The sequence below is a fragment of the Dermacentor variabilis genome, chromosome 3 (genome assembly GCF_050947875.1).
Source record: "Dermacentor variabilis isolate Ectoservices chromosome 3, ASM5094787v1, whole genome shotgun sequence".
In the NCBI taxonomy this organism is placed as follows: Eukaryota; Metazoa; Arthropoda; class Arachnida; order Ixodida; family Ixodidae; genus Dermacentor; species Dermacentor variabilis.
Genome location: NC_134570.1, coordinates 159,494,233 through 159,515,793, shown reverse-complemented (window position 1 = coordinate 159,515,793; position 21,561 = coordinate 159,494,233). Strand labels below are relative to the sequence as shown.

The 21,561-nt window shown below is 45.3% G+C and overlaps 1 protein-coding gene across 2 annotated transcripts in view; it reads right to left on the bottom strand.

Annotated features, from left to right (window-relative positions):
- Nucleotides 1-4,765: 4,765 nt before the first annotated feature.
- The window catches only part of clu (clustered mitochondria protein homolog), a 99,262-nt gene continuing 82,466 nt past the window's right edge, over nucleotides 4,766-21,561 (bottom strand). For both annotated transcript variants that reach the window (XM_075686604.1, XM_075686605.1), the window contains exons 30-34: nucleotides 20,833-20,918; nucleotides 18,025-18,154; nucleotides 17,255-17,389; nucleotides 16,046-16,119; nucleotides 4,766-10,600 (exon numbers count right to left, since the gene is read on the bottom strand). In XM_075686604.1, coding sequence (XP_075542719.1) covers nucleotides 10,345-10,600; nucleotides 16,046-16,119; nucleotides 17,255-17,389; nucleotides 18,025-18,154; nucleotides 20,833-20,918 — 681 coding nt within the window. In that variant the 3' untranslated portion in view covers nucleotides 4,766-10,344. The remainder of the gene's footprint in view (nucleotides 10,601-16,045; nucleotides 16,120-17,254; nucleotides 17,390-18,024; nucleotides 18,155-20,832; nucleotides 20,919-21,561) is intronic.

Sequence of the window (21,561 nt, the reverse complement as noted above, 5' to 3'; positions counted from 1 at the left end):
AGGAAATGCGGGAAAGACAGATGACGATTATCGTTTGGGGACAAAATACAACCCAACTTGTGTAAACTTTTTTTTCTTACAGTGTAATGGAGAGTTTTAGAATAGGGGCCCCAAAGAGCTTTGCGGGTGTTAGCGTTGGGGCACGCAGGAGCGAAGAGTTTTAGAATGCGTCTTGCGTTGACAGCGCAACTACGGCGTCAAAGAAAAGCTATCAGAAATAATTAAACAAAATGTACTATTTTATGATAGGAATAGTAATTTTGACTTGCGTGTATTCGCGCTTAATTACAATTTAGAGGTTATTCTGTAAGCAGCAAATAAATAGTTGTACTTAGTTCTGAGCAAACCAACTTTACGTGCCTTCACCAGCCAAGCTTAGCCGTGTGCCTACGAGCCATAATATCCACAATCGAATTCGGAATCAGCGGCGTCTAATGAATCAATCTTCATAACACACGCTAGTTGAGAGAAAGCGATAACCGCAATCACTTCTCCTAGCTTGCGAACTTCACACGTTACCACGAATCGAACCCAGTTTGGTGCTAAGTTAGTGCCGTCGCTTCGATGGGTGCCGCCATGTTTGCTGATGCAAAGCTTTTGGGGCCGCTATTTGGGCTCTCGCTAAATCGGTGAAATAGCGTTCCCAACGCAAAACCGAACGCAGTATGTGTCTCGCGCATGCGCAGCGGCTTCGACGCTATTTCTTTGGGGCCCCTATTATAAAACTCTCTATTGTAAACAAAACAGTGGACATGGTACGTGTGCATGAGCCAAGTGCATGTAAATGAGATTTATGCGTAGAGGTAGGTTTAAGAGCGAATACGCTCCTGACACTGCCCAGGCGGCGCGTCCTAGCAGCGATCGTCAGCGCCTCTTGCGGCACCTTCCGTCAAAACTGACACTGACGGACCACGCTACTCACGCTGCCCACGCGGATCTGCCAACGTGATCGCTTGTTCATGCATGTTTTGAAACGAACAAATGGCGCGAGTTTTGCTGTGTGGTTTCAGACCAATCTTAACTTTAGACGGACGGATACGCCCTGCCATTCGTCGTAAAGGGGAAAAGCTCTACGCTGCCGGGCACGTTCACAGCGTGAAAGAAACCGCCGGTGTGACTGTGCTGGCGTAGTAAACGAGAAGAAAGGGGATTAACCGAGGGGCCCGATTTTTTTATTAGTCATATCATAAGAACTGAATCAAGAGATGTGTCACTTCCACCAAGGAAAACGCAACTGCAGCGTATCTCTAGCCTGAGTACACTGAACTTATATTATGCTTTGATCAAGAAGCTCAATTGAGTGTGCATGCATGGCTGAGCTTATTAAGCGTTAGGCGTAGGTAAAGAAGGGAAAATCAGGCATCCACCTGTTCGTAGTAATTACTACGAGGGAAACCAAAACGGGTTTCTCGAAAGAAAAGCCTCAAAGTTGAAGAAAAATTCGTCCTGGTCCGGGACTCGAATCCGGGACCACCGCCTTTCTGGGGCAGCCGCTCCACCATCTGAGCTAACCAGGCGGCTAGCAGATGGCAGGGCGAAGTCGAATTTGTCGACAACACGAAGCAAAGGCAAGAGTTTGACGTAATAGTTCCGCGGAAACCCGCAAGGTGGAGAGAAGTAATTAAAGAAGGGAAAATCAGACACCCACCCGTTCATAGCAATTGCTACAAACGAAACCGTAGGTGTTCTTATCCAACCATTTGAGTTACCGTAGACCCGTTCCGTAGACAAAACGTATCCTTCCGTGGTACTGTTTTAACACGCTTGCAAAGCCTCATTGGCCAGGGATGATAGGCGCCATATCTTTTAGAGTTACTAAAAGGCACTTTTAAACAACTTACACAAAAAATTTATTAGACTGCTATGTTCTGATAGGCAACCTCAGTATACTTTGTTTACAACTGCCGAGGCACCGGCACGACCAAGCATGGGCCGCTCCGGCCGCCAAGACTCGGGTGTCCGTATCCGGCAACCTGAACCCAAGCAGAGTCACACAGCGTGAAGTGCTGAGCGACTCATGCAAGCCAGAACACCTGCGGCCACCACGCAGTACGCCTCGTATACAGCAGAATAAATAGCTCTAAAGGATATGGAGAATTTGCAAAAATATGTAAGCCGGCTGCCCGGCAAGACTCTTTCTTGACCAAAAACTTCCAGTCTACTGACTACAGTACTTTCTAGTGCGATCATCCAGGAAGGACGTTAGGATGGATAGTTGGACGTGTTGGTTAAGCATGATCTGAAGTGAAGGCGCTAAAACGACGGTGGACGAAGAACGAACACACAGGAAGGAAGCGCGAGCACAAAACCACGGCCGGCCAGGAAATCTGTAGAGTCGGAGAGCAGGCAGCCCTGCACTAGGGTGGCTTTCTAGCCACCCTACCTGCACGGCCGTTACAGCCTTTGACGCTGCAGTACCGCCGTCCCTACGCTTTTCTTCCTGGGCTGTTTTCGATGTCTTGCACATTTGCCATCGTAAAAAAGCGGTATGAGAAAGTTTATCCGCAGGACGGTGGCGCATGTGGTTCAGAAGTTTCGAATCTCGCGCGGTCATAACAACAACACGTGCGCCACTACGCCGTCGACTGAAGTTTGATCAGCACCAGAGTTGCGTTTTCGACGCTGCAGGTGGCGCGGCCGTCGCCGGGAAACTCCACTGTCAGGAGCGTATACTACCGTTCTTGAACAACCTTCTTTATTGGCATAAATATTAGTAGACGGCTGCTTAATCGATGATACCGATGGTGCTAGTGCGGCCGTTGTTGGTGATGCTGACGATTACGATATGGCTGTAGATTCCGCGGTGCCAGGTTTCGCAAAACCCATTATTGCGCGAACAGAGACCACTTTTCGGCAGTTCAGTCAAAAATCGGGAGGGTTGGCAGGTATGCTTCTATCCCGGCAGTTGCTGTGCGTGACGCAGCACCGCGAACGTTAACTTGGCGGCAGGTGCAAACGCTAGGCGAGAGGAGATGGCTGGCGGCTTCATGTGCACTGTCTGTGCATTTAGTGTTGGAGCTAACCTAACCTCGCGTTTCTGAGATGCGTTGAAGCGAGATTCCACACGAAGCTGTTCGCTTGCTGCTGCTATTATTTATCACACCAGCGAGATCTCCATGTTTGCCTGTGCGCGTGTGAAACCGTGCCTGTTAATTACTGCACAAGTGTCTGCTTCAACTGAAACTACCGATAAAACTACGACCCTTACTTCATGTAGTTGTCCAAGACTGCTATCACTATCAATGTTTTTGTCTTTCGAGCAAAACTGCAAATTTTTTTTTTGATTAGGTGCACAGGGCAATTCCAAAGTCAGTGCGATGCACACTACTGACTAGCACCTCAACGCTACTAACAATGTCATGTATAGTCGTTCCACCAGTAATGGCACCTACGATTTCGGAACAGCACAGGACGCGTGTGTGTATAAAAGTGTGTGTGGTTGCAGTTAGGGTGGCGTTCGGGGCATGGAATCCACCAAGCCCATCGACTACTACGTTAGGTTGTAGAAAATGAAGGAAAAAGGGGTTTATTTAGCTTATTTACACAGCTCCAGTTACGGAAGCCCACTTCATGCAGCAGCAAGTTAAATGTCCAAGTTCACATCGGGACCCTCTGTCCTCACTCTCGAGAAGTCTGCTTTTCATACTGTCGTCTTTCCTAGGCGAGTCGACTAAGGAATCTGAAGACAGTCTAGCAGGAAATCGCCAATGTAGACTCCGTTGTGATACCACGCCCATGCTTGCAATAACCCGCAGTAACTCCGCCTCCAAAGAAACTGGTTAGGAATCTGTGGGAAATCAACCGCTGTCAACCCCTAGTTCGTTCATCATTGCCCCCACTACTTCGCTCAGGCTGCCAGGTAAAGGGCGGGGCGAGGGCCTTTCGTGGAACCCTGCAACAGCCGGTTTACATGCTGTCTTGACGGCTGGATAAGTGTTGAGGGATGGGTGGTTTGACTCGTCGCAAATGTCTAATTAACTGCGCCTCTCAATATGTTGTCGTGGTTCCCTCCTTTTCATCCTTTGCTCAGGTTTCCAGGTGATGGTAGGGCGAGCGCCCTTCAACCGTCAAATGTCCACGCTGCAGTGTCGTCTGGATAAGAGGTGCGGTAGTTTGACATGTGGCAAACGTTCAAGTAGCACCTTTGTGGTGTTGAGACGTAACAATGTGCAGGGTTGAGTGAATAGAAACTTTCGAAACGAAGTTGAGTACGGTTCAAATCGTACCAGAAAATAGGATACCTTTTAAAATAATGAGCAGCTGTTTTCATCGAAGGATATTGACATCCTAGATATGAACAATGTTGGCATGCTTGTCATGAGACTGCGTATTGTGAAGTGCTAATTAAAAGCGCAAATGAAGCATTAGGAGCAAATCAGTTTATTCATGTACTCGGAGCTCAGTGATGAGTACATGATGGCGGTTTAGCTAGAAAAGTCTGACTCTCTGAGCGACGTGGTGTGCTACATCGCACAACTTCCCATGTTTTATGTCCGATCTTGTGGTTGACTGTACGCAGTTGGAAAAATTGAAATATTCTAAAACAATTAGAAAAACATCAGGATTTACGAACATGCAGCAATTATTCAAGTTGAAGACTGAACCAATCAAATAGGGCAGTATTCAACTTGTTATTCGAAACTTCGGAATATCTGCACACACATGTGCGTGTGTTGTGCAGAACTGCACTCTATTTGCACACTGTAAATTAAGCAGACATATACTTAATTTTAGTGTCAACTGTTGTGGAACAGACAACGATGGGTTAGCACTGATGCAACATTTTATTTTTTTTTTAACAATGGCTACCTTACAAGCTGACTCATTTGTACAACAAAGTGGCTAGGTTGTTCTCTATGAAACACATGGAATGCTAGGATCTATTCAAACAAAAAAATATAGCCCAGCTCCTATGTAACTGCTAATACTCAACTACCTGTAAATAATATTGAAGAAAGGTCATAGCAACAGGAACAAGGAAAGTGCAGCTACATGCAAACATCTAAGGCATCAACCAAAATCATCAGCCAGCGTGTTCCGTGTCTGTATTAGTCTCTAACACTCTCCTTGCCTGTAAGTTGGCAGCATGTTGGGCTATGGATTGGGATATAAAAAGAGCCAATAATAGCTAAGCCTTTCTTTCTAAGAGTAATAATTTGCTGTGTACAAATGAGCTACCAGGATCACATTTCTGTATCCGAGTTAGCCTAACACGTCCTTCTGCATCTGCTGCACAACCCACGGCTCGCTTTCAGAAAGGAGTCGCAGCTTACATTTCAGCCAACAAACTTTCAACAGAAGACGGCGCATACTATCAAACTTTGTCTGCCTTTCCTTCTGTCATTGCCCACTGCGTGGGAAAAATGAAAAAAAATTTTCTCGTCAGGTATGGTACTGGTCTTCGACCATGGCAGTCAACTGCATGTTGTACTTGAATGTGCAAGCTAGAAGCAGCAAAGCAGTCTTCTGCAATGTCGGCCACAACCAGCTGGCAAGAGGGTGTTGCAGCCTTCACGCTGTACTTCTGTCGCCACCTGGCTGGTTTAAAACTGGCATTACCAATATTTTTTTAAATTATGGAACTGATTTTCAGTTTAACTTTCTGAATAGCATGCATTTGCTGGTTTTCATTGTCCCTGGATGAGTTGTTAGGAAACTTCTGCACAACAGCAACTGCTGCAATGCCTCCATTTGCTATTCACGATTTTTAAGCATCAGTTTTACACACTGTGCTGTTAAATAAGTGAAGTATAGGAGAAGAGTTGCATTTACTACCTTCATGGAACACAATTAGTCTTTGTCTTAACTGGATGCAACTGGTTTATATAGTATATTGAGACAAAGCAGTGGGACTTTTAAAACTTTTGTGCCGGAGTCTTTATAACAGCTGCTTTTCGCACAGCAACACTGACATATGTGCACTGCACATTAAACCAACAGGAAACTGTTGCGACTTTGTGTACTACACACTTCTGAATGTGAGTACGCTCTAAAAGTTCCAGTTGTCATAGTGAGACAGAGGCAGAGCTAGAGAGGCTAACAATTTTCTGAGCCATAGTACGGTGCATCACTATGGACAACCAGCAGGCGTCGCATCTCCAGGTGAATAGAAAAAAAAAGAAAGGAAGATGAGCAACAGCCCTGCAACATCACCAACCAGTTCAAACGCAATGGCGAGCATATCCTTCCACAAATGTTGCACACAGGTGCACGATTGGCTCATGTAAGTTAAACCGTACCATGTAATTTGCAAGTCTTCTCTCATGCAAGTGCTGTGGTACCAAGAATGGTTGTCGCCATGGTGATAATCTCGATATCATGCCGATCACTATCATGAGGAGAGGGTGCCCAAACACCGAGCACACACTAAACGTTCTTGCATAAAAGAAGACTTGCAAATGTGGGCGCAGATATTTATAAAATCTACAGCAAGCAAGTAAGAGCACACATGATGCGCAAGCGGCACGCAGCATTTGTGTAAAGCTGCATTCTGCATGTTGACTCCTACGGAAGCACATGACTGCAAGGGTGACGGCATGAGACCCATAGTTGTTCACAAGATGAACAGTTCAGCAAAACGAAGCAGAAGAGTTCTGGCCACCAACATGCTGTGGGGGGAGGGGGAGGGGGGGCAAACCTGAAAGAATTGGGGTTGTCATAAAACTGTTCACAATGGTTGAAGAGCAGAAGTGCCACTGTCTGCATAACTGCGAAGTTGAGAAAACTTGCCAAGCAACAAAGGGAAAAATAAGCCCATGCATTCGCTTCATCGTGTTGCCAAAGTCGCCAAAACTGCTTGTCAGAGCAACACCTTAACTCCAAGAAAGCTGTTTGCCTGCATCTCCAGAGCATCCCAGTTTCTACATACGTCAGGCTCTAGACCAGCACTCATTGGAGCCCCACCACAGTTCCTTGCAAAAGTGTGTGCTGCTAAGCGTTCTAACAACAACATACAAGTGCACGGTCAAGACAGGTAGTGCAGAGAAAGGAAGACAGCATATGCGAGTTTACACAACATAAGCAGAAGGCCCCTCATATAGCTCGCTCATAGACACTGAAAAGGCACACCGCTCTCTTGACTACAGTCAGCCACTGGTCACAAGCATCACACAGTTAGTTGACTAGCAGTATGCACAGACTATGTCAACAGTTAAGCGAGAGCGAGAAAGTAACATGTCAGAAGGGACAAAAAAGAAATGGTCGGTAGTTCGTCGGCAGCACTGTGAAACAAGTTCATGCACAAAGCAATCGGTGTAGATGCGACACATTAAAAGGCCGAGGAAGTTCTTGCCTACGCTGTCCTTGCCATCCTTTAAGAAATGACATCACCAGGAATTGTGGCACTTTGGTACAGTGACATCATCACTAGAAAAACAATGAAATGCTTGGTATGCAAGGACAGGTTGCATCGCAACCTGTTGCTGTCCTCAATGTCACAAATGGGGGGTCCACATGTAGCACAATGTTTCGAGTAATGCAGTGGTCTGCATACCAATTCATCGCCAGCATCAGCCGGGAACAATCCATCACCCCAACTGCCAAGGCCATGCATGGGCCTTGCTTCATGTCTGTTAAAAAGCTGGCCCAGCTCTCATGCACAACCTAGCTTCACATCTGTTAACATGTTGCCCTGTGGAATGGTTACGCATTTTTCAACGTTGGTGAACCTTTCGCAAGGCGAGCGCCACAGAGGAAATTTGTTCTCCTTTGGACAACAGTCAGCGCAATTTCTTGCAGGGTAGCAAGGAGAAAGGCATTAAAATATCCTCGACCATAGCTGTAGCCACCAGCAAGTCTCATGGGCATGATGCGCACTCAATACACACCCAACAGTTGTCTGCACGTTAACACTTTCAAGGCACTGAAACTTGGTTCCTTGGGCGCTGGAGCGTCTCGGCGCAGTCTAACACCTGCAGTGGCAAGGTTCCATTTGAACACGTGTACATAGAAACTGCCCCAAGGCATTCACATGCAGCGTTCCCCAGTTGCACACACTGCAGGAGCAAATTGTACTGCGCTAATACAAAAAAACGGGGAGCCAGTCGTACGGAGAATAAGATATATCGCACCTCACCCTTGTGCTAGGCCTGAACTGTTCCCCCAGTCAGTCTTGTATCTGAGGACATGACCACTTCCTGAAATGTGTGAAGTGACTGACAAGTAAAACATCATCACTGTGGACATACTTTTTTTTCTCTTTACCAAGAAGGAGTTCACACTCTCTGTCAAGGAGTTTTGCATAGTGACTTAGGCGAAGTTCAACCAGCAGTCTTCTCTATGTGCCAACATGAAAAAAAGCAATAAAAATCGAGCTTGACGTTTCTCAACAAAAGAATAACAAACGTACTTGGCTAGGTCATCTGCATAATTCAACTTCCGAAAAGGGCAGCAACGCACATTTTGTTGACAGCTGCACTGAAGTGACTTCTTGGTCACTACAGTTAAAAAAGCAGCCTCGCAAGAGAAGACTGCAATGTTGTCCACAAGAGTACACAAAAGAATCGTACTGAGAAACTAGCGAGATCTTTGAAACATGTCGACTATCTCGCTTTCCAGCCAGTTATGTACAAGCAATATTATGGGCATGCACAGCCTTCAACAGTAGCCACGCCTTCGTACGAGCTTTCTGCTCTAACACAACAGCAGGTGTTGCCGCCAGTTATAAAAAGGTTTTTCTTATACACACTAGATATGCACTTCTGTGTTCGCTTCACATCACGAGAACAAAGTTGAATGAAGTGTTGCCAAACAAAAAAAAAAATATATGTATGAAAAAAAAACTTGGCTTGGCTTGATACACAATACCCGTTTCCAACATTCCCCGTTTATCAAGAAAAAAAAAAAAAACATCTTGTCACTGAATACAAGATTGAGCGACTGGTTGCTGCGTGTATACAGTTATAACTGCCTCGTTATGCTGCTCCTGCTTGGAAATCACAGGGTAATACGGGACGCTCATGAAACGACCCCGATCGTGCCTACACAAAAAACAAAATCCCGCAGATTGCACTGGCCCTTCACACTTATGCAGAAGAGCACACTGTACAGAGTGCCCAATGAAGCTGTTTCGCAATTCTTTTTTTCTCTCCTACATGCTATGTGTTCCAGGCCTAACGACACCACTAGCCTAAACCGGAAATGACTGCACGAGCTTGAAAACCTGCAGCTCGCAAACAATCGCACTGCTTGCCTGCAAGCAAATGAAGTGTGCAGAAAGCGCCAGGGGGGACAGAAACAATGCAAAAAATTGCTCATTAAACAAGTTAACTTAATGTGCAAAAAAAAAAAAAAGAAAAACAAGCAGGCAATATTTTACTCATGTACACCTTGTCATTTTTAGACTCGATCATCGTCACCGTTACTTTCACTGCGACGAGGCAACGGAAGGTCTGAAAAATGGCAGCTTCACAATTGCAGACAGGAAGGTTCGTTGACTGTACAGCACAACTCGCTTGCAATATGTGCACAAAAGGACATGAGCTTGGACGCTTTCCAGCAACGACGGCCGACTGTTCGCTACGGTACATTCCCACAAATCGGGCAGAGTCTACTTTCACTTGCTCAGCGGTTGCTCTAGCACAGTATTGCCAAACAGTAGCATTTCAGAAAACAGATCTCGGGAAAAAAAATCCACCAGAGCTGCTTTGATCTGTTTGCGGCATTAAAAAAAAAAAAAAAATATGCACATGCTGTTTGAGAGACCACTATGCAAGGACAGCTCCAGAGTGTGACAACTCTGGCTTTACACACTACTTGGCGATGAGAGCTCCTGCTTTCCTATGCACAGTCATTTTCTGACGCGGTGTGTGTCAAGCGTTAAGAAAGTAGCGACTCCTTCAGCCTGTAGGCGAGAGAGAAAAAAAAACACGGTACGCTACCACGGTAAGTGCAACTTCCCTCAGAAAGGATGTCGTTGAGCCCGAAGACATATGCACAGCACACTTGTCCAAAAAAAAAAAAAGACTAAGCCTGAAGAGAGAGAGAAAAAAAAAAAGAGAATGTAACTCTCCCTCTCAAGCCAGGAAGAAGTCACACTCAATTTCGTGCACTTGCTATCTAAGTAATAAAACCGCAACAGCAAGAAGAAAAAGGTAAATCGAGGTGTGCAAAGAATGAGCGGGGAAATTTACAATGCTACATTGTGCAAGAAAGAAAAGGGGGAAAGAGCCTGGCTGGCGGGAAGGAGTAAATAAATGATGCGACGGGCACGGTTTAAAGAGTCCATCCGGCAAACCATGCAGGTGCTGGTATCGTTTCACGAGTCTTCCACACAAGCAAGTTGACGGAAAGGATGCATGCCTCTCAGATGGTAATGTCGGCGACGGTGATGTGATGCCGTCGTCCTCACCGGCTCGGTACTTCGGCTGCAACAGTGGCGGCATCCCCAGAGGAAGACGTCTCCGTCGTTGTCGTCGTCGCGTCGACGGGACTACTGCCATTTGTCAACGCACTACCAGACTGTGCCACGGCACCACCGTTACAAGAGTCCGACGGCTCCTTGGCGGCTGCTCCCTCATCGGGAGTGGCAGACTTCTTTTCGGCTGCAGCCAGCTGCTGTCGGCGTTCCAGCTCGGCCTTGAAGTTTTCAATGTCCTGCGGACTGTAGGAGGCAAGGATGGTGGGAAGGAAATATAATTTCACTAATGAGACACCCAAGAAGCTGCGGCTGTGTTGGCTGGAATGGTGATCACAGCTTGACAAGCCGAGATGAAAATACTCTTGAACACAGTCGAAACAGTGCGGCGATTGCAAAGTAGTTAGATATACCCAGAATTCGATATATAAAATAGCGTAAAAAACGCATCAAAAGCTTCTGCAAATTGATCAATGAACCAAGGGCGCGATCGGAGATCGCTGTTCAGAGAGTGAGTTCGGTTGCGGCGCAGGCAATTAAACTCGGCCACGCCGACTTTGTCAGCTGCGCGAAGTCAGCGCGGCCTAGGCCAATCGTGCGCTCCGCACAACGATCTCCAATCGAGCCCCAATCGTGGTGCAGTAAATACTCACTTGAAGCTCACACAAAGTATTTATTTATTTGGCTGAAAGTACTGCAGCAGTGTAGCCTGCTTATTGGCAGCCGCATGCTTAAACACGGAAACCTCAACATAGTCTAAACGGTTCAAAAGCGATAGGCCGGTGCTTCAGTAGCAGCATAGAAAGGCCAAAGCAGCTACCGCCTCAGTTGAAGTCGGGAGCAGGGCAACATCAGCGCTTGCAGGATCAACCTCAGAAGTGTCTTCGTTTGGCCGCTACTTTTGCTGCCATCTCCACGTTCGTCAAATGAAGCATTTTCAAACACTGTCAATAACAAAGTATTAAGGGGGGACACGGGTCTTTGGGACAGAAAATCGGCCCAAAATTAGAATTTTCAGTTCTTATTTTCCACGTTCCTGACGCGTTTTCATGCCCATCTCCAAAATTTGGTTACAAAATACTGTGTAGTTCTTTTGTTATCGTGATCTAAAGATGTGAATCCGGAAGCATTAAATTATATGGGGTTTTACGTGCCGAAACCACTTTTTGATTATGAGGCATGCCGTAGTAGAGGACTCCGGAAATTTCGACCACCTGGGGTTCTTTAACGTGCACCTAAGTTCATGGGTGTTTTCGCATTTCACCCCCGGTGAAATGCGGCCACTGTGGCCGGGATTCGATCCCGCGACCTCATGCTCAGCAGCCTAACACCATAGCCACTGAGCAACTATGGCGGGTAATCCGCAAGCATTGCCCTTTCAAATAGGGTCAAATCGCGCCCGATTTTCGTCATGCATAGTTCTATAACTACGCGCTCTACCAGCGCCATTTTGGTATCAATCGAAAGTTCACGTTTTTGGCTTTCTTTTTCTACTCGTTGGTCAGCAACATTACCGGCACTGTGGTCACGAAAAAAAACAAAAAAAAAAAAACAAAAAAAAAAAAAACAAAAAACAAAAACAAAAAAGAAACAGAGAAATAAATTCGCAGCGCACACTATTATTGGCCAGTTTGAGCATATGATCAAGATGGCGAGTCATGATTGGCTCCAAGGACCTCGAGCACTGAAACGACAAAAACAGCCACCATTCCGTCTTAGTCTCGTGACTGCGACGCTGGATATGCTGGAGGTCCAACAAAGTTTCGTTCCGTGAATCGTTATGGGCAGAAACGTACGAGACATAATAAACTCCCGAAAGCGATGCGTCGTCACAGTCGGCACGAATACCCGGCAGCTTGCCGCTGAAGTCATATGGTCAGCAAACGGTGTCGCCTATCACGTATATCCACACGCCGGTTACAATCGCATAAGAATTGAACACGGCTGCTGTTACAGAAGAGGAAGTGGATAAGATAAGAGCACATAAGAAAGCTACGCTCAACACGGTTGTATCTACGATGTCCACGGAGCGAAAGATTCAGCGTTTTGTTGAAGATCCGACCGCCGATCGTGCAACAGCCTCGGTGGCGAAGCCCGCTACTCTGCATGTTGTCGTCGGACTTGTAGCACTGAAAAATCTTCTCAGCATTTTCTTGTGCAATACTTGCGGTGGTTCTGCATAGCTTGTGCAGAGCGATCAGGATTACGGCCTTGCTACTAAACTGACTGTGGCTTGCAAGATCTGACTGGTTTGCTTGCAGGGAATTGAGGGCCCAAAAACGTGTAATCCTTTTGAAGTGAATGTACTCACAGTGCAAGCTATGTCGTCGACCGGCAATGGCCAATACCTAGTGCCCACTGATGGCCTTTGGTGTCGTTTTTTCAAACTTTCTTTCAATATATCAGTTGCGAAATGTTTTTTGTTGTTTTCTCAAAACCGCAATTTTGATGATGATGATGCACTGGAGGTGCATTATCTCTGCTTCTACTTGTGCTATCACTTTAATTCCTTTTTTCCCCTAGAAAGGTAAAGCTGTGTAGAGTGCAAACAAAGTAGAGTTGTTGCATTCACTAGAAAATTAAAACAAAAATGTTTCTTTTTTTAGCAGTTAGATGGATTTCTCTCACTGAAGTTTGCAATGTTCTCATTTGATATAAAGTTGAGTTAGAACACCATACTTATTTATTTGCACTGTTTGTTAGTTCCACATTATTTTTGTATGTCAATATTTATTATGGCATGTATAGTTTGGTAGCTAGCTCACCTCGAAGCAAATTGTGCAATAAAGCTGATTTTTTTTCAATTTCTGGAAAGTTATTTACTCTGCAAGAAAACTGGATGTACATTTAAAACTAGCATATTGAAATACATAAACTCGGCAAGTTTCATCAAAATCGACAAAGAATTAAAAAAATGTTTTGAGGTGCAGGGCCCCGTGGCATCTGCCAAGGCGTCTATGAGTGAGCACGCGTGGCAGGCGCAGAGTTGCGGCACCGAGGAGGAGTCGGTGCGACAAATGCAATGCCTCGTTGACGTTGTCGAACTAGCCAAGCCGCCGTGTGCATGCGGCGCTACGCTTGAATGGCGCCCTCGGCGCGATTGATGTGTGCAGCTATAGTGCGCAGCAGTCGGGAACGCCCATCGCACCAACGCTATCTTCGAGGGTGCTGCAGGAAAGCTCGCCGCCTGTCAACAGAGCGCACGTGGTCTGGGGTGGCGATACATCCATTTCACGTCCCGACCCCGTTCAAAAAAAAAAAAAAAAGAGCATGCAATTTTCCAGGCGATATAAAAGTGTTCGATATACGCAATAATTCGATATGTCCATGTTCGATATATCGAGGTCCGACTGTATATCCGTTACACGCTGATATAGGCATGAATCATTTTAGGTTTATTTCATTATATCTGTGTTCAATATATGAAGGTTCAACTGTGTCACAAGTAGTGAATTTCAACTGAATTAATACTGATCAAAAGATTTACTGAAATAAGCAGATGTCTTGCTGCACATGAAGCTGCTGCACTGTTGCGCATAGCAAGAAGCAATATAGTCAAACCCAGATAACCGAACTCGAAGAGGATCGCAAAATAGTTCGACAATATATAAACAGTTCAACGTATAAAGTATGTCTACCTGAAGCTTATCTGAAAACTGCACTTTCCGGATAGACGTCCGAGAACATGAAAAGTGGAAATTTGTAGATCCCCATGCATGGAGCCAGTCGGTCAAAAGATTGAGTGCCCTCCATTTCTCGTGGAGCGCGTGTAGCAGAGCGGGAGGCCTTTTGCGTTTTTGAACCGGCATGGCAATCCTCTTTCCAATAATGAACGGCCGCAGGTTAGTTTGCTTCACTGCTTGATGGTTATGCATTTCTGCTATTAGTATGCTTCACTGCACTACAGGGCCTTAGCGAGGTGAAGATTACTAAAGCCAACCCGGCACTGCGGAGCGAAAATAAGACCCTTGCTGCACGAGCCCTCAGTATTTTGATGCCCACACCTGGCAAATTTTTCCTCCATGCATTTCACTTGCAATGCCTTGACAGCATCTCCCAAAACAGTGCCGTTTCGTCAACATGATTATTTCAGATAACGCGAGAGACTATCACATTCTTGTTAGGAGAAGGCACACTTTGCAGGGGAACTGCGTTCAATATACAGTTAAACCTTGATATAACGAACTTCGATATAACGAAATTCTTGATATAGCGAAGTATTTAACTTTTTATAACCTCTTGTCCACAGAACACCATCTATTTAGAACCTCAATACAATGAAATTTCGCTTCCCCCACAAAGAGATGCCGAGACAATAAACGGAAACTTCCGCGGACGCAGCAGCTGCTTGCAAACGGACCTCTCAAATCACGCAGGGTGCGACAAGAGCGACTGCCGAAGTGGAGCCGCATCATGTTCCGTATAAAGTCCAAGTGCAATAAGATCCTATCGCGGCCCAAAGCACTTTGTGCTTTGGGTGAGAGTGAAAATGTGTGAGGGTGAGACAATACGCGTGTAAGGTATATGCGCATGAGATTTACAAGAGGACGTTACAACTGCTCAATGTAGACAATAATTCAATATATCTGGGTTCGAGTGTACCTTCAGTTAGGTATACCTTCCTGTAGGTATACCTTACACTGTACCTTCAGTGTAAGGTATACGTGCATGACATTTACAAGAGGACGTTACAACTGCTCAATGTAGACAATAATTCAATATATCCGGGTTCGAGTGTACCTTCAGTTGAAGCTCATTATAACAAAGTCACATCTGACATGAAAATACCTTGACTATATGCAACATTTTTAATAATCATACATGCTGTTGGTTAAACAAATTCGCAAATTTTAGATTTACTCTGTTATATGATAGCCTGTCACGTCTATGTATGTCACATTAAGGTTACACTCTACGGTATTTCAGATACGATATCCCTAACTTGCTAGAATAAGTGCATAGATATTTCAATGGCCTCTGTCAAGCTACTGTAGCTTGAAATATGATACTGAGCCCATATAGTGCAGCTACAGTACAGACAGATCCCGTTACAATGAATTCCATTTCAAGAAAACAAATTGCTTGCATGACACCCCGCAACGACACAAAGGGTTCACAGTTTCTTTAAGAGCCAAAGCAAGATGAAACATGTACTGATAACTGCACAGGATGATAACATTCTTAAGCCTAAAAACCAAGCATCATTCTTGTGTACCTTCATTTCTGGCCACAGGCAGTAAATTCGTACCAAAAGAAATACATTATTTGAGTTTGATTACTTAATGGTTTTCTGAACTACATGCCTCAAACTTTTGCTCCAGTGTATTACTAGGCTCCCTGCACTCAGATCGGAATCTTTTGTGTGTCAAACTGAGCATGTCAAAAATGAAACATTACGCTTTGAGAAAAATGACTACTGCCCCGCAAATGAATGTGCTCAGCACACATTCAACATCGTTCTCCTCATGCAATGCTCGTGGCACTCTCTGGCCCTTGCGTCATCAAACACTGCATATTATCAATGTCAAAAAAAAGAAAAAGTTAGGCATGCAGAAACTGACAATACAAAGTTGTTTGTGTCTCTCCGCGAATCCGGATCTGCAAGGCTAACTTTTTCCAACATGAATCCCTACCAAGTAGCTAAAGTTTGTTCTAACCGCCAATGTGCTCGGCAAAGCAGATGATCCTCACCTGATCTGTACAAAAAGGATGCCGTTGATTATGTTGAGCATCTCGAGGACATTGCTCTGGGAAGGTGCCTGGATCTGAGCATGGGAAAAGAAAGGCGATGCAAAGGTTAACGCACAGTGGAATTGGGCATAGGCAAAGGCATTAGTGTGTGTGGCATACCAACAGCTGCTTTCTGCAACAATCGATACTTTGACACCAATGAGACCTGGGAGTGAAGGGTTGAATTAACATAGCCATCAGATCCTAGTGTGCCTTTGAATCTAATGCATGGCTGATTTTTATGACAAGAAAAAGAGAGAAATGTGATGATTATATATATATATATATATATATATATATATATATATATATATTGGTGTGCACTCAATTTTTCATGGTTAGAGTCTTCCAATTCCAATGTGCCCTTTCCCTTGTGCAGTGAAATAAGTTTTTCTTACTGCTTTAAGAAAACACTCATAAAACATGAACCATGCATGTCCCTAGCACAATACCATATGAAAAAGAACATGTTTGATTCAACTTGCGGTCACCTTTATAATTAAATTTTGCTTTGAAAGAAAGAAGAAAAAAAGACTGCTTAATTGCCACACGGTGAGTATTTCAAAAGGAAACAACTGCGCAAAATAGTTAAGAGTGCCTCCTTAAAGGAACACTAAACAAAAGGACTAAATCAACCAACCAGTCCCTTTGAACACACTGTTGACTAAATCAGCTTAGACTGGCACAGTATCTTTCCAGAACTATGTTTCTTAATTTCATAAAAGGATGTTGATTACTAAATGAAAAATGGAGGCCAAACTTTCATTTCTGGAACTTCATGCTGAAACAATAGCGACTTTACATCAGGGTGATGTAACGAATTTTTCTCTCGTACATTTGGGCCCTTGTGGCTCGACAAAAGTTCTTGAAACTTGCCAAGTTCAGTGTTTACCTGCTTTAGAATACAATGTAGGCAATTGTGGCTGACCAAAAGGTAACTAGAACTAAGTCAAAATCTACAATGTCACTGTTCACTGATGTTTGAAGATCAAGGCGGCATCACCACCTGTCTCGTTGTTGCATTCTTTTCTGGTTAACCAAGTTTTCTGTCACGGTAAGTGGGTTTTTTGGAATTGCAGAAGGGCAATTTACTGATACAGCTCGAATTATTTTTCCCGTAATGTCCCTTCGAGAGTACTGTGCCACAACGCACATGACAAGCCAGCGCACCTGAATAGGAGGGAGAGCAGCTGTGGTGTTCTTCTTGTAGATGTCGTTGATCTTCTTCTGGAGCACCACCGCCTGCTGCGTTAGGTGGCGCAGGCACTCCGAGCTCTCACGAGTCTTGTCGTGCTCCTCGCCAAGCTGCGCACCATGACAGACATCTTAGGAAGGACGCGAGGTTTCGTAACCAACAGCACTGGGATCAAAATTCGAATACGCTGAGCTTTGGTATGATGAACTTAAACTGAAAAAAAACCCTCAATATAACAGGCCGTCATAGCGTTCCAGTAAGTTGATGCCCAAAGAACATGCATTTTTTTAGCCCAAATACGACAAAACTATCACATGTTCAGGGCTGCGCATGGCAGCAGGCAGTGCCCTGCAGACAGCCACACATGTATGTTGCTCAAACAAGTATGCACGGGGGTGCAGCATGACAGGACAAGCCGTGGTGCACCGGGATGCGATCACAGAACAGAAAAAAATATGGTTATTCAACATGCAAACACCAGCAAATGCTCCCCCCCCTTCTTTCCTCATTCTCCAGTGCCATCTCCCCATTCGCAACAACTGCGGCGTTTCACCACTAACTCTCCCAAACTTATCACACCAGCCAAACACTGGTGCAGGCAACAACGCTACATAACTAAGAGGATAACCTTATCACTCCCAGAGTGGGAGGCATTCACAAAAAACCATGCCACAAAACAAGGTAGGGCTGTCAGTCCCTGTACCCCGTCGTAATCAAACACTTTCAACAGCAGGCACACACACACCTGCGCCTTGTAGATGGTGTAGGTCTCCTTCTCGTTCTGCAGGGCCGATCGGAATTCGCCCAGACAGGATTGAGCACGAGCCACCAAGTGGTAGCTGACTGCCACCTTCAGGCTGCGGCTACCATAGAACCTGCATACAGGACAACCACGCATGACTACGAGCCCACCGGGGGGAAATTTCCAGAGGTGAACGAAAGTAAAGCAGCAGAGAAGACTGCATACAGAAATTAGCATGAGCAAAGCTGCCCTCAATGGAGCTGTTTATAGGGCATCCCTATTGAGGGCAGCTGTCATCATGATGATGATAACAGCTGCCCTCAACAGGGGTGCCCAATAAACAGCTCCATTCGTGTCATTAGTCTTTCTGGCTAGCATTTCTCGCAGTGCACAGTCATTATCTTATGACAGCATTAGAGTCAAACCTTCAATGTAAAGAGCATGAATACAAAGAATTATCAGATATAACAACGTAGATTCAAAGTTTACCACCAGTGTCAGCATGTAAAAAATATATGCTCATAACGAGCATCGGACATAATGAAGGTGTTTTTGTGCCTGATGCAACTTCGTCATAATGAGATTTGACTGCACTGCTAAGTTGCATGCTGCCTTGTCCACCCCTGCCTAGATAATGCTCAGTGATGCATTTGCGTTACTTTGTCATTGGCATTGATGTAACATCTTATCATTTAATGTTTCAAAGAACGAGCTTTTGCATTACCTGCTCACACCAATGCGACCAGAGAGTTCTCAAAACAGTGCTGCTATCGGAGTGCACCTCAAATCGAAGCTTCCAGCTCATTTATGAACACTCACCGTGCCGTGCGGGGGTGATTGACAAAGATCTAAAGCATGTATAAATAGCGGCCAAGTGCCAGCCAGTTCAGCTCCGATTCACAAACAGCTACTGTGTCTGTCGTGAACGTCGCTGTCAAATTAGTTCTGTTCTTTGCAGTCGCAAGTTAGTGCAATAAAGTATTTATTTTTTATTCAATAGGTTTCCTTGTCATTGGTTCATTCCTATGCAGCGGGACAATATCATAGATTTCACTGCTTAAATCAGTAGTGCATACAATGTTTGAAGAAAGGCCAAGAACCGGCACAATGCGACTATCGTGCCAGCTTGGTTTGCTTCTGATGCACCACTGCCTCAGTCCTCACCAATCTCCTGAGCACAAAAGTGTCGAGTGAAAATGCAAGCACGTCGCCTTCACCACATTATCAAGCTAGAGTACAGTGCAGTCCACTGTTGAAGGGAGCCCGAGTGCAGAGAATACGCAAACGTTTCCCTCTCGAAAGTGCATGCATTGTCCGGCTTTGGAGCAGATGACCTGCGATTGGTGGCGCCGACACTTTTCTACAAAACTGCGCAGTGCGTTGGCACAGGGTCTGTTCCATTCACCTGCACTTTCTAGACTAGTTCAGAAGGTGCTTCGCCTCAAGTAGTCATTTCACCAGTTAAAAATGCCGGCATCTGCATGTCACACTGTGCAGGCTTTGTGTAGGATGAATTCACAGCATTGCTTTCAGTTGTCGAAGAGGAAGCACAGGGCTGGTGCAGGTCATGCTGTGTCGGTTCTGCACAACCGTGTACTGGCACTGAACTTTGAAGTGCCGCTGATGCATCCTAATGTAGGTGCTAGATTTCTAGCTAGAAGCCGTTTCCATCCACCACTTCTTTCAAAACGTGGTCCGACGATGTTGACAACGAAAAACATGGTAACAACATCTTTACGAGGATGAGCCCACGAGTACAGACACGAACCACCCTTTGCTAACCACCACTAGCAAAAAAATCAGTCCTCCATTTTTGCAGCCCAATGCTGCGTGTGCTTCTTCCGGCCTATCTTTCTAACTTTCTCTTAGAGTGCAGCTCTTGGGCGTCGTTCCTGCAGCGAACGTTGGCACTGCGCCTTGTAACCTAGCGAACAATGAAATCGAACGTGGAATGCAGCGGGAGATGAATGGTAATAGCAAAGAGCACGAGGAGGAAAGTGGTAGAGGAGGGTATGGCAAAAGCACGAGAAGAAAAGTGTAGTGCTGCACAACAGGGGCTTTGCGGCGACAATAGCTACAAAATGGCGCCAGAGTAGCGCGTGTCGTCTCTATGGAAACAAAGCGTTGAATGTGCGCAGGTCTGTGTGCAGTGGCGGCTGCTGTGAATCGCACCCATGCATCACTCACGCGTTGCCTCACGCATTGCCTTTCGTGAGCCAATATATCGGGCAATAAGAACACATGTAGAGCTGTGCTCAAATTTCCGATTAGGAAGTATCGTAACAATCAAGGAATTTTTTGCTTTACATTATCTATTGCGATGTAGAAACAGCAGTGGACAAACCCAAGCCATGTACTCCACCACAAGAATGCAGTGGATGACACTGATTGCAACAGTGAGGAGGAAAATACCGCTACTTCACAAAAAAGAAGCAAGAATATTCAGGCACTTTAGGTAAAACCCTCTAGCCATTAGCTGCTGCAAAGCCATGCTGCTACTGCCACTCAGTACAGAGAGTTTCTGTTACACATATGCAAGCCCAAATATGAGTGGTGAGGTTGGGAGCAGGTTGACCATTATATCTAAACGTATTAAACAATGCAGCTAGCAACGAAAGTTTGAACCTTAGAGCTATACACAAGCTTTTCTTTTTTCACTGGTCTCTGCCAGCTTCTCATTTTTGTACTACTCTTATCCAGACTTTAAGGCAACCAATGACCATTGTGACAGCTCTCCCTAACACAAGTGTTTAAAAAGATAACCTAAGAAGAGGATGCCATGAGCACTACAGAATAAGGCATGCCACTCACGCAATGTTCAGCTTGAGGGCATTCTCGAGGAATCTTAATGACAAGTCGTACTCGCCGACAGCGTGCAGAATGAGGCCAATATTGCTCTGCAACCAGAAAAACAAAAAGACATTAAGGTCAAACGAAGCTTCAATATGACTATCAGGCAGTTTCAGGCAGGTAAAGTGAATTGCAGCAACATGGCCAACTTCTGCTCATCTGACCTCTATGAATTAGTTTAATTATTCAGTGCGCTGAATTCAGGGAGAGTAAGCATATCTCAGGAATTTCCACTGATTTGCTTGTCATGGTAGTCTGTGATAGCAGACTAATTGTTTGTCATTAATCAAAGAGTGCTAGAGCATGGCCTCCTGTATTGCCAGCCCAGTAATGCCAAAACTAGATGTCACGGAGAGGGTGCCCACTTTCCTTGTAGTTGGTCACAGTTTATTGGAGCATGGTTAGAGTCACGTCAACTATCTGTCGTCGCAGTCGCACGTCATGCAGAAGGCATGGAGCTGCAGCAATGCCCAGCTCAAGTTGTCCGTGCTCTCGCAACAACAGGATTAAAATGAATGAAACGTGGTGCTGCAGCGGTTGACCAATTGTTCTCATGCATTGTGGAGGAACTGAGCAGGCATTGAAAAATACAGGAGGCCATGATTGCAGGTAGTTTGACACACGACACAACAGTGTACCCTAGGAGATGCCCCCTTGGCACTGGTCTTGAGCTAGAGTGTGTTTGTGGCA